Raw genomic sequence first — 15,153 nt, 5'->3', positions numbered from 1 at the left:
CCACCTGCTGTTTAAGCCTTTGTCAGGGGAAACCCATTAAAAGAAAGAGTCCAAGGTAAAATATGGAGCTGAAACGCGATAATAGCCCACCTTCTGTCACATGCACCTCACTCGGGCCTCTCAGTGCGACAGTCTTCAAACTGGCTGAAATATCATAGACTCGAGTAACTTTCATGCATATCGATTCTAGAAGTTTGCTTTTCACCCGGCTACCGGTTTCCATGCATACATGAATATATAGTGCGCGCATAGCGGCCACTTTACGGTATTTTGCTCCATCCCTCTGCGCGCAGTGCCTGGCAGGAGCCCACAGCTTCAGATCCTGCAACGCCGACAATGACGCGTGTGGGAGATGGTCGACAAAACTGAGTCTCCTCCATAAAGCAGACGACGTCTGCGGTGGGAAATGAGTGCACTGGACTCAGAGGGAATTCTTTGGCTTCGCCGATCGAGCTTCGCTTGATTGTAAATGGACAGATTGGCAGAAGAGCATTTCGCAACCTCTTTTATATGCAGCCTATAGGGCGCATGAAGTCTGGGGATATATTTTCCACCCCGTTTAGTCCGGCCAGTCGCTCATTGCGTGCACTTGTGTTTTTTTTTATCAAAGGAGGATGTTGGATTCCTTTTAACTGTCTGAGGATTGCAAACACACCGGTTTGTTTCTGTAAGATGTTTTGAGCGCCAAGAGGGTTGAGAGAGAGAGAGAGAGAGAGACGTTGGCTGGCTGTTGGAGGGGGTTCTTACTGCGCACACAAGCGGCTCGCCTCCTCTACCCCACAACAACAACAAAAACACACAGAGGCGATAGTGAAGGAGCGAGGGAACGCGGAGAAGTGTTGGTGTTGAAATCTGGAAATATACGGCGCTAAAATGACGATGTCCGTCCCGGAGAGGAAGTCAGGATCGGAGGGAAAGGAGGAGGAGAGCGAGGATGAGAGCGAGATCCTGGAGGAGAGCCCCTGCGGCCGCTGGCAGAAACGGAAAGAGCAGGTTGGTCGGTGTGCATGAAAGATACGTGTGAGTGAGCACGTTTCTGCGCACAGCAAAGGATCTGCTCCCCGATCGGGCGGTAAATCAATTGAGCTGATCTCTCTGGCCATGCTGGACCCACCGTGTTATGCAATGTTAGAGCCCGGCCGAGGTGGTATTGCCCAATGCTGTTTGGCACCATCCCAGCAGCATAAATCTCACACAGTGACATATTTGTTGATCAGATTATAGTCCACAGAGTCCATTTGAGCCGGTCTGGGTGGCAGGAGGAGTTTCACAGAAAAACTGTAGCCAGATTTCTGCTCCTGTGCAGGATCTGCACAAACATTCAAATCCACATCTGGTTTTATTATTGCACACTTAGAAATATCGTTGACATCCATGTATTTGCAGATGTTTCACGAAGACGACAAACTGGAATTGCTTGTTCAATTAGACCCATTGATTAGTCAGCCCAAAGAGAATTACTGGACAAATTAGTTGCATGCTTAAATGTCAATAATTTTCTGGCCTCTTGTTTGTGAGAATCTGTTGCTTTTCTTTTAAATTGAATGTATTTGTGTTTTTGAGCTCTGAGCTATAGTCATCTCTAAATATGACGACTAAGGAAAAATTCTTACAAAGTTTATAAAGAATTCAATGAGCAGTTGTAGCCTCCAAAATCTTTTTTTAATACTTAGTATTATTTTCTGGTGTTTGTTCTGTGATATGTCCAAACGTATCTGCAACAGTGTCCACATAATCGGTGAGACTGGTCCTTTAATTCAGGCTCTGTTTCTGTGCAGTGGTGTGAGAGCTGAATTAAAGAAGCAATCTGACAGATTTGAGTATGCAGACTTTTTTGGCCCTTTGCCTGTAAAATGCTGATTTAGTTTATTCCAAAACAAAATGCTGCAACTAAGAGAGCTGTGTGCCAAAAACACGAATGGATTAAAAAAAGTGGCTGCAGAGTAATTTTCAGTCAGTTAACCAATCTATGAATTATTACATTTTTAATATAAATTTAACAGTGGTGTCAAATTTAGCGCCTGGGGGCTGGAAATAGCCTGGCAAAGAGTCCAGTCGGAAAATGTGAATATTGCAAAGGAGGGCAAAAATTCAGACTTTTAACTGCATTTTCAGACGCGTGGCCACTAAAGTTTACTAAGTAATATATAAACCATTAAATGACAGAAACTTTTATGGTTAGTATGTCATTAGATAACAGGAAGGTTCCTGTTTTGACAGTTGATGGCACATTTTCTGTGCTTTCACAGTAAATGTCTTTTAATTGCAGGAAAAACTCTGGATAATAAGCTGCCTGTGTGATTTTTATAATTATGCATTCATTTCTTAAAGCGTAATCCCAAAGAGGCGTGTTGACGGGTGTTTTACATTTACTACAACAACTCAGAGGCGTTGTTGAAAGTGCACTTCCTTTTCTTAAAATAGCTCGGGGTGCTCGTCATTACCTACACATTTTATAACTGGATGGTTTGTAGCTCATTTACACTAAAAGGAAGGGAAACAATTTGCAGGTCATTTTTGTTTTTGTATTATGTGTTATTATGCAATCATTTTGATTGGGCTGGTCCTCTTGAGATCAGACTGGGCTGGATATTTGGCCACCCAGAAACCGCCCGGGTGGGTCAAACGTGTATTTTCCTGATTGCTGGAGGTTGCTGCTGGGTTGCAAACACAGAGTCCTGGACTGAAAACGTACTTGCAGTTGCTTTGGTTGCTAGCAGAAGTAAAAGTTGCACCTTTTGAAGCATTTTTGTCACTGTGGTAAAAGCCCATGTGACCAGTGTAAATTTCCACTTTGCAGCACTTTTTTTGCAGGTTCATTACTGCTTAAGTAAGTAGTTGGCAAGTGTTTGCAGACGAGTCTGAGCGACTGGTCGACCAGCCTCGAGGCCTGTATGAGTGACTCCTCTAAGTGCTCTTTAATGAATGACACTAGTGTCATCATGTGTTCACTATATAACTGCTTCTGTTTAAAAATGTGACACGGGTGAAGGAGGGAGGTGCATAACTGTAACAGCATCGAGAGCAGATTCACAAATCCATGAGTCGTTCTTTAGCAGGGAAACTTTCGCTTAATTTACAGCAAGTTGGACAAGTTGAAGCTTATAGCAAATAGTCAGCTGCAACTTTGAACATTGTGAATTTTCATTCGTTTGATCAAACAGGTGCTGATTCTCTGTGTTAAACATGCAGATTTGAATGTTTTTCTTAAATTTATGTTTCTGTGTTTGCTGTTTGAGGCTTCGTGCTGAAAAAATACCAATAAACCCAAAACCATTTAACCCATTTCTCCCAAGATGGCTTAAAAGATGATGACAGCTCTTAGCTGCAGTGTTCTTGTCCTTGTGAGCATCAGCACTTCAGCTTAGCAAAAGTAAATAAACCGTTGGCCTCACTCGAAGCGCCCTCTCCCTCATGTGGTCTCCATGTTTGTTCCAGTATGTGTGACATTCCCAGCTCTCCGCATCGGAAACGTGTCCGCACGCACGCTGTGTAAGCCAAACAACCGCCAAGATGCTCAGTCATTATGAGAGAGAAGAAACAGTTCAGCATCGTGAATCTGTGGGTGTCGCCTCTGCTAACGGCTCCAGATAAGACTCAGAATTTAAGTTGAAGGTTATCTCTGGTTCGCACACAGGCTCCTCGGCATGCACAAACCACCTGACCTCGCTGCATTCTCACTACCATCAAGTGTTTTTCATGCTAGAACACTCACACATATACATAAACCCTACCCCACCCTAGTGATTTTCCACCCATTGATTACCCATCTGTGTGTTTTTCTGAGCCACCCCCACTGTCACTTTTTCATTTGCCCCACACTGAGAGCATCAGTCTCCCATGGCTGGTAGTAGAAACCCACATGAGAATACTTTTCTTATGTAGCTATGCATGCTAATAATGTAATGTATTATATCTTATCAATTGATTTGTTTTAATTGTAGATTACACTATCAATTTCTATTTATTTATTTCTGTTTTATCTCAGAAAAGTGGAAAAATACCAGACTGCATAAAACTCACAGTCTCCACCCACACTCCAGCCTTTGTTTAGTTTCTTTGTGCTATTCTGAACAGAAGAAAATTGGATCAACCCCAGATGTCTGTAAGTCTGGGACAGGATCTGCTCTGCTGCTGAGTTACACCTGAATCACCCAGTAAATACAGGACGACAGGCTTAAACACTTGAACTCGCTGGTGTCCGCGCATCTTCTGGTTCAGACAAATTAACACTTGTTGCTGAGGGAAAAAAGAGATGTCGTCACATCCAGTGATGCTATTTGCTCTGCTCCCTGTCACTTCTCTGCTGCTGAGCTCTTTGCTTTCCTCCCCTTCTCTCTATCACACACAAACACACACACACACACAGTAACAGCAGAGAGAAACTATAAGGCATGCACCTACTGGCTGCTTTATTAGTTACATTTTGCTAGTACCTGGTTGCACTTCCCTTTTCCTTTCCTTTCAGAGCTGCTGTAATTCTCCATAGCACAGATTCAATATGAATTCAGAGACTTTGGTTCATGTTGGCATGACAGCATCACACAGTTGCTGTAGATTTGTTGGCGGCACATCTGTGACACGAGTCTCCATTTGCACCACTTCTATTAAATTGAGACTGGTGGCTGTTGAGGCTGTTTGAATGCAGTAAACGAACTGTGACGTGGAGCTTTGTGAAACAGCGTGTTATCCTCCTGGTCATAAAGAGATGGACATGATCAGAAACAACGCACAGGTAGGCTGTTTTCTTTACCAAGGCAGGATGGTATGATGCTTTAGTGACGCTTACAGCAGATTCTGACTCTATCATCTGAATGAGAAATCGAGACTCATCAGACCAGGCAACAGTTATTTAAATTCTCAACTTCTGTAGTTTTCTACTCCTGTTTTGGTGAGCCTGTGTGAATTGTAGCCTCAGTTTCGAGGCTCTTAGCTGACAGGAGTGGCACCAAGCATGGTTTCCTCTTACTGTAAGGTTTTACATCTTGTCATTCATAGATGTTCTGGCCATTCCCCTCTGAACTCTGACATCAACGAGGCTGTTTCACAAAGAGAGCTGCCGCTTCCTGGATATTTTCTCTCTTTCAGACCATTCTCTGTAAACCCTAGAGATGGTTGTGTGGGGGGAAATCCCAGCACATCAGCAGCTTCTGAAAACCCAGACCAGCCCACCTGGCACTGACAATCATGCCACGCTCAGAGTCACTAAAATGACCTTTCTTCCTCATCCTGATGCTCAGTTTGAACTTCAGCAGGTTGTTTTGACCATGTCTACATACCTAAATGAACTATTTATCGCTGTGTGATTAGCTGATTGGATATTTATATTGACATTCAGTTGAATATATGTCCCTAATAAAGTGGCCTGTGAGAGTATATATGTTTGCATAATGCAGTGGAGACTCACACTGCACTGAAAGGAAACAAAGGCAGTTAAACCAGGTAAACGCTGTAAATAAAGCCCAGGGTCTTTTGCTTATTTTTCCACTTTTGTATGCAAATAAATTTTTCATCTGTGTGAAAATCAGCACTAATGCTTCTGATATGCTTTTATTTGAAGTCGGTAAGCCAGGGCTTGATCTAGGAATTTTTGTTTTTTATTAATTAATCTTTTTTTTGCATGTGTAGTTCACTCTTATAGCGTTATCTCAAAAGGGACGCTTGAGCAACAAGCAGTTGCTTAAAGTCAGTTTGTCCTTCTTGACCCAACACAGAGTTGTGATATTCCTCTCGGACTCATCGCTGCTGTTGTGTTTGGAAAGCACAAAGTTGTGCGAGCAGAATCAAAACAGCCGTGACGTTTTCCAATGTGGATCGTCGCTGAAAGTCTTTCCAGGCAGATTTTTTAAAAATATTTCCATTTCAGTGTTCGTGTGAAAGGAAACCAGAATTGTTCCTTGAAGCAGCGCCACAATATGACACGAGAAATCAATCAAACTGAAGCCGGTGGCCTTGCTTATTATTGTCTTTGCAGGAACAGTTGAATTAAAATGGGTGGACAATTGTTGCAATTGTGCTGAGCTGCAATCCCGCCGCTCTTTATTAACACGCCTATAAAATCTGCACATCAGCAGCAAAATGATTTACGAGCTCGTGATTTACATTTCTGGCTGCTGCCACGTATCGTCTGATTGAGCCATCTCGAGATTCCCTGAATGGGAACCTTCGAGCTCACGCAGCACATTTAATTCCAGTTTATCTCAGATTTGTCACACGTTCGTTTTACGGATCTTTTTGTGAGGAAACGTGTTGCGTAAAATTTTGGCAATTGCACGCCGATTGCTCTAAAGCAGTGTGTTTTGTTTTGTTTTTGTCAATGAGCTGAAAGGGACAAAAAGACAAAGACTTGGCCTTCCTTTCAATGTTGCCCTGCATAAAAGTCAGTGAATAATCATTATAATAATAAAAGTGTTCTCGTAAACCTGCAGAACTTGTCTTAAGATGATCCAGTGACAGCTGTATGAACATTAATGGGTTCATTTAACATAGTTTCAGTGGTCGCAGGTGCAAAATTGAATCTAATATAAAACTAAGTTGTGATATCTGTACAGTAGGAGGCTCATCCACCCCAACACACTGGTTTATTACGGCTCTCCTGTGATCTCTGTTTGACAATGGAGCAGGCCGGTGCCTCATACCCTCTCCACCTCTCCTCCATAGTGCACCCGGCAGACTCGGTGCTCATTCCAGTAAATGCTCCATCTTCTATTTCCAGGATCTGCCTCCATCTGCAGACTGGTGTTAATTCATGTATGAGTGTTTGCTGATGCTGCTTTTTATGTTCCCCCTGTTTGAAACTCACATGCATGTGTCAGGTTTGAGGAGCTAGAGGCCTGGGCAGATATGTGGAGCTATGGGTGAGCCAGAGGCCTTTCACTGTGACATATCGGGAAGCGCAGTTGGATAGAGCACAGCAATGGTTTTTATTACGCCTTTATTTTTTCTACAGTGAAAAGTCAAAGATGTCCGGAGTGAGACACCTGATTATTACATCTGTGGCGTAATTATGTGACGATATTCAGGGTTTTCCCAGAGAAATGTTAAGCAACTTGACACCACACCCAGATCTTGTCTTGGCTATCGGTTGTTTTTACTTGGTTAGTCAACGATTGCTTAAATGAGAGTCACAATTTTACATCGTGTCAGTTTTGTGATCCACTTCCCTGAAGGTAAGTATACCTGAACATTAGTTAGCCCGTGTTTGCTGTACAGTATGTTCATCATAAATCGTAAAATGTACACAAATGATTGAGAAAAATATATTTCAGATGTTTGTTCAGGATAGTCTGGTTTCAACACTGAGGGGGATTTAATAACGCACCAAGAAAACTAGTTATACTAGTTGTAGGGTTACCAACCTGTGGGATTTGGGCAGACTTATCTGATTATTGTGAGTTGTCCAGTGTCTCAAATCACAGTTTTGGGGAAGAAGTGACGATGCCTTCATCCAACTAATCCCAAATGTCAGACACATCTGTAAGAATACCACGACAGGGGCAACCTGGACGAGATAGAAGGCTGCGATCGAAGCCATCATCAGTGCAGATAGCGTTCACACTAATTATTAATTTTATGGGGTTTTTTGTCACTGATTAGATTTGGGTCAGGGGTGTCAAACATATGGCTCGGTGGCCAGAATCGGCCTGGCAGAGATTCTAATCCGGTCCACTGGGTGGCTTTGGAAAATATGAAGAAGGTCATCGATTTTGGACTTTTAACTGTACATTCAGTATTTAAATCTTTTCCTGCAGGTAAACCCGAGACCAAAATGACAATAAAGTTCCTGATTTTTTTCAGTCTGGGCACTTTTTCTACCTTTTCTGTTATATTACACATTTATTACTTACAAATTAATCCCCCAAAAGCTGCACTGATAGAGTTCAACATGTAGAAAAATTGAGACATGCTGTTGAATCTGCACTTAATAACTGAAGGGTTTAATGTGTGGTTAAACTTACTTAGGCTTATGTGGCCCACGATGTAAAATGAGTTTAAAAACCTCCAGCATATTCATAAAAAGGTTATGAGAAGCAAAATATGACGGTCATTCCCACACAACTCAAATTACAGTGAATTTACACATTAACGTAACTTGTAGCTAAGAAGGTGGATATCAAGCTAATGTAATTATTAGTGGATAATAAGAGAAACTTGAGTTATTACTTGAAAGATGTGAGATACGTTAAAAAAGGAAGGAATCTCTGTAAATGTAAGCTATCGTAACCGCGTGTCTGAAGTTGTGAAGCCCAAGTGCCTGTGTCGCCTTTGCTTTTCTCATCAAGTCCTCTTCACGCTTTGGGGGAGTGTTGCTAGAGATCCAAAGAAAGTGAGTGTGAAGTCATTAGCAGGAGCATATCCTCATGTTTCGGTTGAAAGTAGTTAAAGTTTCATGACAGCATATCATTCGTCTAAAGGGATTGTCATTTCAAACGTTTACCACAGTTATAGATGGAGCCGTTTCAGGACTGCTAAAGAAGAGACTTCAGTTGGATAACTCCGGGGTTATCATGTGCAGCACAGTGGTTTATACTAGCACATCACACATTGCTTGGGTTCAAATCCACCATCTGGCTGTGGTCTTTCTGTGTGGCGTTTGCATTTTCCCCCAGTGTCTGTGTGGTTTCTCCAGGTACCCCGACTTCCTACCACAGCCCAAAAACAGTTAGCGGGCTTATTTTAAGGTTAGTTAGTGATTCTCAATTGCCCGTAGGTGTAAATGCGAGTGCGAATGGTTGTTTGTCTCTGTCTCCGTGTTAGCCCTGTGACAAACTGCTGATGTGTCCAGGATATTGGATGAATTGGAAAAGCAGGAGAGGATGGATGAATGGATGGACAGAAAATAAACTTCAATCCACAACATCAAATAATCCTTCCCTGATGTCATGTCTTCCTCTGGTGATGGACGCCACCTAGATTCAGCGCTGTATTCGCTTTTTTTGGTTACTTCAGGTGTATCTTTTCTCCCACCATCACTGTCACCCAAGCAAAGAAGAATTTGTTTTCACTCTTCTGCCCTCGTACTATTTAAGCCTCTGTTTCCCAAAACATGCGTGCCTTAGTGGTCATGTGATGTTGGTATATACAGAGATTATTTCTGGGAGCTAACTGTGAACTTGTGTAAAAACACACATTTTCAGCAAAAGCACATTATGTGAATAGCCTCAGGCTCGCTTTGGGCAGGATGCAGACACAACAGGTCGGTTTTGAACAACTTAGAAGATTAACCTTTAGCACAGATCACTTCCCCTTCTAAGTCCACGTCAAGCTGTGGATTGCTGCCCGTCCTCGGGGGTCCTCCTATTAACTGACACCTTTAATCAGACATGCAGGCTGGTTTGACAGCTGTCCTCTGAGGGATGACTTCAGCTCGGGTTTCCTCTCACTGGAAATGGAGAGCAGGGGTAGCCGGCTTTTATAAACCTGTTAATAGCGGTACTCTCCTGCTGCCGCTAAAGGCTTAAAGCTTTGCTGTGAAAAGCCATTTACACCCGTCAATTCTTAGAAAAGAAAATCAGTTGTTGACTGTTTCATTCATGCTAGGAGAATGGCCTTAAAGAGTGCAGTGCAGGTGTGCATGCCAGTTGGTCTGTTCACCACTTTGAGTCTGGCCTAACCTAAATATCTCAGCATATAGGACAGCAACCACCTTGCAACCATGCAAAAAATGTGGTTTCCTGCTGACTGAATTTTCCTGAATTTGGTGACCAAATAATTGCAAGTAGTAGTGACAAATAACCTTGAGGCTGAGTCCTCCAGGTGACATTTGGGGTGGGAACCATCGAAATATTACTCATTTAATGTGTCTAAATGCATTAAAAGACCTACAAAACAGGTAACACTTTGTGTTTCACACTTATTACATGTTAAACTAATATATTGTTGTCACATTAATACAGACCATAAGTGGACCAACTGTAGTGTCATCACACAAAGTAAAGCTGCACTGCTGCTGATCAACAGCTGTTCCAGTCTATCTCGCCTCCTTGTGTGGGAATAGAAAGAACCTGCAGCTCTGCCTTCTCTGAACACACGGGCTGATTTATGAATGACTCACTGACGCGCTGTAAATTACCTTTTTATGCGTGATGACATTTGTGTTTTACAGCTGTCTTTGACCCAGTATCTGAGATTGCGGCGGAGATGTGTGCTATTTTCATCTCTGCACTTTGTAGCCGCAAACCTTTACTGCACGTTTCTCAGTAAAGGTTGTTTAAAATCAAATCGCGACTCGATGTTTACCCACAGCGTTAGGTTCATTGGAGCCAGTTGTTTTTGTTTCAGTGGTGCCTGTGAATGGCGGAGGCCTGTTCGCACAAAATGTAGCACCTGCACGATGGATTACTCACCGGTCGGCATGTGGATGAGGAAGCTGGTGCTAATTCATCCACCCTCTCATATGCACAGACAGTCATCATCATCATGTTGAGTGCAGTCTTGCAGTTAATTAGAGAGTAAGTGTTGTGGCTGTCACTGACTTTTTTTATGTCTGTTTTTAAAGATGTCCATCTTCACTGCAGGCAGGCACAGTAACACAGTCTTTGAGGCCGGTCAGCAACCTCTGGCAAGCACAGATAGCTTGTACATGTGTTCCCCAACTGGTTGGCGAGTGGTTGCCCGCCGTTGCAAAGAGGTTACGCTGCTGCAGTGAAAAACCTCCTTGTGATTGCTGCGGCCACTTGTAGTTTGCACAAATACTGATCAAAGGGTATTAAAACAGTGAAAAGTATGATGCAAAGCAGAAACAGTGAAAGTAAAATGAGCCTCTTTTGAAATGTGACGATCGCAGCGGTAAGCCCCATCTTTCACTTTGAACTTTGTGCGTTTCTGGTTTGTGTTGCACTTTTTTGAGAAGAGTTTGGGAGCGTTTGCAGACAAGTCGGCGTCTTCCAAGCAAACTATGGGCGATCAAAACAATCACAGGGAGATTTCTTAGTTTTTGTTTGGGGAATACACGTTTTTCTGTACTAACTCCAGTCTGGATCTGTGTTACTGTTGCCTTGTTTAGTTATTTATATTTTAAGTCTAAAAGGGAGAGAACATGATTTTAATTACATGATCAGCAGGACATAATCAAATGTTTAAAATCTGATTTTTTTTTAAAGTTTACTATATTTGTCCCAAAACAAGTTTAAAAAACAAAACAAAACTTTTCCCCCCCAGAGTCAGACTCTGTAGTTCATCCAGTCATTGCATTAAGTAAACAAACAAACAGACTTTCAGCTAAGGCAGCTCACTCTCTGGGCAATATTCATTTTTAAGTAAATAGTATTTTATTTTGCATACATTCATTTTATGTTGTAGTGCAGTAAAAATCAGATTAAGGGAAACATGACAGATGTTTACTTTGATTACACAAACATTATGTAGGAGTAGGTAATGGATAACGGGTATTAATTTCCATGAACGCATAAATAACTTGAGCTTATTGTATAATATTATACTGCACTATATTTCCCCATAGGCAGCTTGCTCTATTTCGCTCTTTCTTTAAAGATATAACGCATTTTGAGTTCAACTTGGAAAAAAAGGCAGATGTGAAATTCAAAAGTGGGGTCAGAGGTCAAATGTGACATGATATTTATAATTCCCAAATATCTATATTCTCAATATAAATAATAGGAGTAAGAAACAGATTTAAATACCCCTATATAGTGTGTAGTTTTGACTTTCAGATCAATCTGTTGACCTTGAGGTCAGAGGTAAAACGTGACAGGATGTGACATGTTAAATCTTTATCCGGTATGTTGACGATATACAGCACACTGTTTCTCGTTTCTAAGGCTTTTTCCGAATTTTTGACCAATGACTCATTAAGGTGACCTCGAAGACTTTGGTGGACGTGAGCCAAATTTGAACTGTTAACCCCACTCTGCATGCACACCCCTACAAAGTTTTATCAGAATTCGTTCGTAATTTGTTGAGTTGTTGTGTTTACAGACAGAACGATGACACAAGCGCAAACACTTCCAAAGACATGACCTCCTTGGCGGAGGTAACGACACGCTGATTCATGTGACGGATACAGAATGGAAAAAACAAAAAGGGAAAATTTGAAAACAAGAGTAAGCCAAGAAACATATTAAGTCCACTTACTGATAACTTTACTACTATAACAAGTCTTTCGGCTGCACTGTACAGACATTAGTAGATCAGGGGTTCCTTCAGATTAAAATGTCCTTAAAATACTTTCCTCATTTCCTCACACCGCTTCCAGGTATTTTGCACAAATAACCAAATAGAAAAAAGCTTTTATGTTTACATTTACATCAAACTCTCAGTTTGTCCGTGAGCTTCACTACTAACACTAAAGATACCTGTAGTTTACACTGTGATTTGTCCTCGTAAAAAGACTTTACTACTCTGTAGCACTACAGAGCACTATTTTATAATGGGGTCTTGAGATGATTACACTACTCCAGTGATGGAAAGTTACTTGCAGTAACAAAGCCAAGGAAGCACACAAAGCAGCATTTGGAAGATTTCTGTGCAAGTGTTTTTACAGGGAGGAGGAAAATGTTACGAGCCTACTTCAAAAATGTGCACATTTACACTTCCTGTGAGAAACACTGAATACAGCCTGGATGTAACGACACCATGTGGATTTTAAACCTTTAGAGAACGATTTATTGCAACCTTTATCCCTTGACCTTCACTCAATTTATTACAGCCACAGTCAGATGAGGCGAGTCGCCTGGCCTTCTTCTCATGGTTGGCATTTGTGCTTAAAGAGGCTCCTGCTTTTAGGGTCTCAGACATGAAAACTTGACTTTCTCCTGTTTTGAATCGTCTTGATGTAGAAAAATGCTGTGTAGCTGTGCTGAAAATGTCAGATCTAGACAGTTATGAATTAAAAACACACAACAAAACTACAAATTAGTTCCAGAGAAGTTTTAAATGAGGCATTTTTGTGCTCATTTCCAGCTTTGCTAGAGTAGTTTTGCATGATTTTTCTTATGCTGGGCCTCAGTGCGTGCACTGTTCTCATTTTCAGTTTACTTCCTTTTGGATGCCCCTCGCAAAGGCAAGGTTTGAACATCAGCTTGAGTACTTCTACATAGCCTGACCTCATTTTGTGAAACTCTAACCATAAGTAAGCACGTTTTTAAATCACTGCAGTCAGAACCACCGGAAACCTAAGAGAGGGTGCACTACATAATCGGGAATGTCAGATCTCTGCCGCTGGTTTTGTGAGAAGTGTCCCAGAAGACCAGAAACACTGTTTTCTTAAAACATTTTCAGGTTACAGTTTGCGAATCATGGGGTCATGTGATCCCGGGGATTCCTGTGACCTGGCTTTTGAAACACGAGCCAGCGAGGCCTCTCGGGGTCCCCGGGTCTCCGGGGATAGGCGGAGAGGTCGTTGTCAGCATTTTCCACTTCAGCTGTGTGAAACGGAGCTGCTCGGATGGGGAAAGCTGGCATGAAAAGGACTCTTCGAGGAATACCCGTCATGTCCCCTGGCTTCCACTGAGCTGTCAAAGCAGCTCAGCGTCACATGACATCCATACCTCTGAGGAGCGCTTTCTACCTCCTCGAGCATGCTCTGTACACAGTCGGCGAGATCTTTGAAACATGCGTGTAAAAGTCAAACAGACTTTCTTGCATTGATGGATTCAAAAGAGGAGAGCTTTTTGGCGTTTATCACTCCACTGTGTGGAGTTTGCATGTTCTCCCCGTGTTTGCGTGGGTTCCCTCCGGGTACTCCGGTTTCCTCCCACCGTCCAAAGACATGCAGCTTGTGGGGATAGGTTAATTGGATAATCCAAATTGTCACTAGGTGTGAATGGTTGTCTGTCCCTGTGTGTTAGCCCTGCGACAGACTGGCGACCTGTCCAGGGTGTACCCTGCCTCTCACCCTATGACAGCTGGGATAGGCTCCAGCGCCCCCCGCGACCCCGAAAATGGATAAGCGGAAGCGAATGGATGGATGGATAATTCGTACTGCATAATGCCGTCATTATTCAGCTCTCTTTTTTTCCCTTTTTTTATAAGAGACCGCTCAAGTCAGCTTTTCCGTCTTTTCCTCCTTTCGCAGGCTGGAGGACAAATCTCCATAAAGCCTGAGCTTTCTTTGTCTAAATCTTTTCATAGTGCTCGGTAAATTGGCCAAATGGAGGCACTCTGACTTCACAAAGACATGAGTAAAGCATTTAACTAAATTTACTTGTTCTGGGTTTCAATCCTTCAGTCTTGCAGAGCATTTCTCCACACCGACCATTGCACAGAAAGAAAAGCTTGCAGCGAAGTGCCATCTTTCAAAGTTGCAGCTTATGTTCTCAAACACAGCCAAGAAATCTGCTTTCTCCATCTGAAATCTGCCTGCGCTTAGCCAGCTTTCTATAATCCCTCCACCCAGTTTAAGATAATAGGTTTCAGCAGTCTGACAGTGACTGGGATTTGACTTGTCAAGATCAGTTTACTGGTCACACACAGTATATAGTGTCCTCTGTAGCTGTAAAGAATGAGGAAATACCTCAGGTTGTGGTGTTGGGATTATCTCAGTGTGTTCACGCGTGTATGTGTGTAACCTTTTCTTTTGGAAATGCGTCTCTTGTGAGTCTTAAATTGAGTGGAACATTACATTGCTCGAGGTCTCCGTTAGCGCACGAGTAATGCAGATGTATCCACCCCTCAGATGACTTCCACACCGCTTCTTTTTGCTGCCCTTTTTTTTTTTTTTTAAAATAAGGCTTTCATTTAGAGCCATTTTCCACTGTTTATTTTAATAACACTTAATGTCGGCTTGAATAAATGTCATTCAAATGAATAAACGTAATCCACATCTACTTAGAACAAATGTGTATTGAGACCAAATAGTTGTTTTTTGCAAAGTATGAAAAGTCCCACAAAGTCATGACGAATTTATCCTTTTCTCGAGATTGCATCACTACTCCTGGTATGTAGATGATGACACAGACATGGAAAATTAAGTCCTATTTGCTGTTCAGTTAGTGCACTACAGGTGAAGGTGAAGGTTGTGTGCCCCCCAAGGATCTGCAGTACAAATGAGAGATTGACTAAATGCAGAGTGACCCCACGGTTGCTATGAAGGGGAAATTGGCCATAGAGACAGAAACAACGTTGTTGCTGAGATCGGGCGTATTAGCACCGGAGTCAGTTGGGATTTAAGAAACTTGAGTTTTTCAAGTACAG

At 42.3% G+C, this 15,153-nt stretch overlaps 1 protein-coding gene across 1 annotated transcript in view; it reads left to right on the top strand.

Moving 5' to 3' along the window:
* Window positions 1-276: 276 nt before the first annotated feature.
* nrbp2b (nuclear receptor binding protein 2b) overlaps window positions 277-15,153 on the top strand; it is a 43,153-nt gene continuing 28,276 nt past the window's right edge. Inside the window, exon 1 of the mRNA XM_005922546.3 lies at window positions 277-993. Coding sequence (XP_005922608.1) covers window positions 874-993 — 120 coding nt within the window. The 5' untranslated portion in view covers window positions 277-873. The remainder of the gene's footprint in view (window positions 994-15,153) is intronic.

The sequence above is a fragment of the Haplochromis burtoni genome, unplaced genomic scaffold, assembly GCF_018398535.1.
Source record: "Haplochromis burtoni strain Fernald_Lab_line unplaced genomic scaffold, NCSU_Asbu1 Contig_58, whole genome shotgun sequence".
In the NCBI taxonomy this organism is placed as follows: Eukaryota; Metazoa; Chordata; class Actinopteri; order Cichliformes; family Cichlidae; genus Haplochromis; species Haplochromis burtoni.
The sequence above is the reverse complement of the archived record's forward strand: the minus strand, read 5'-3'. Positions and strand labels throughout refer to the sequence as shown.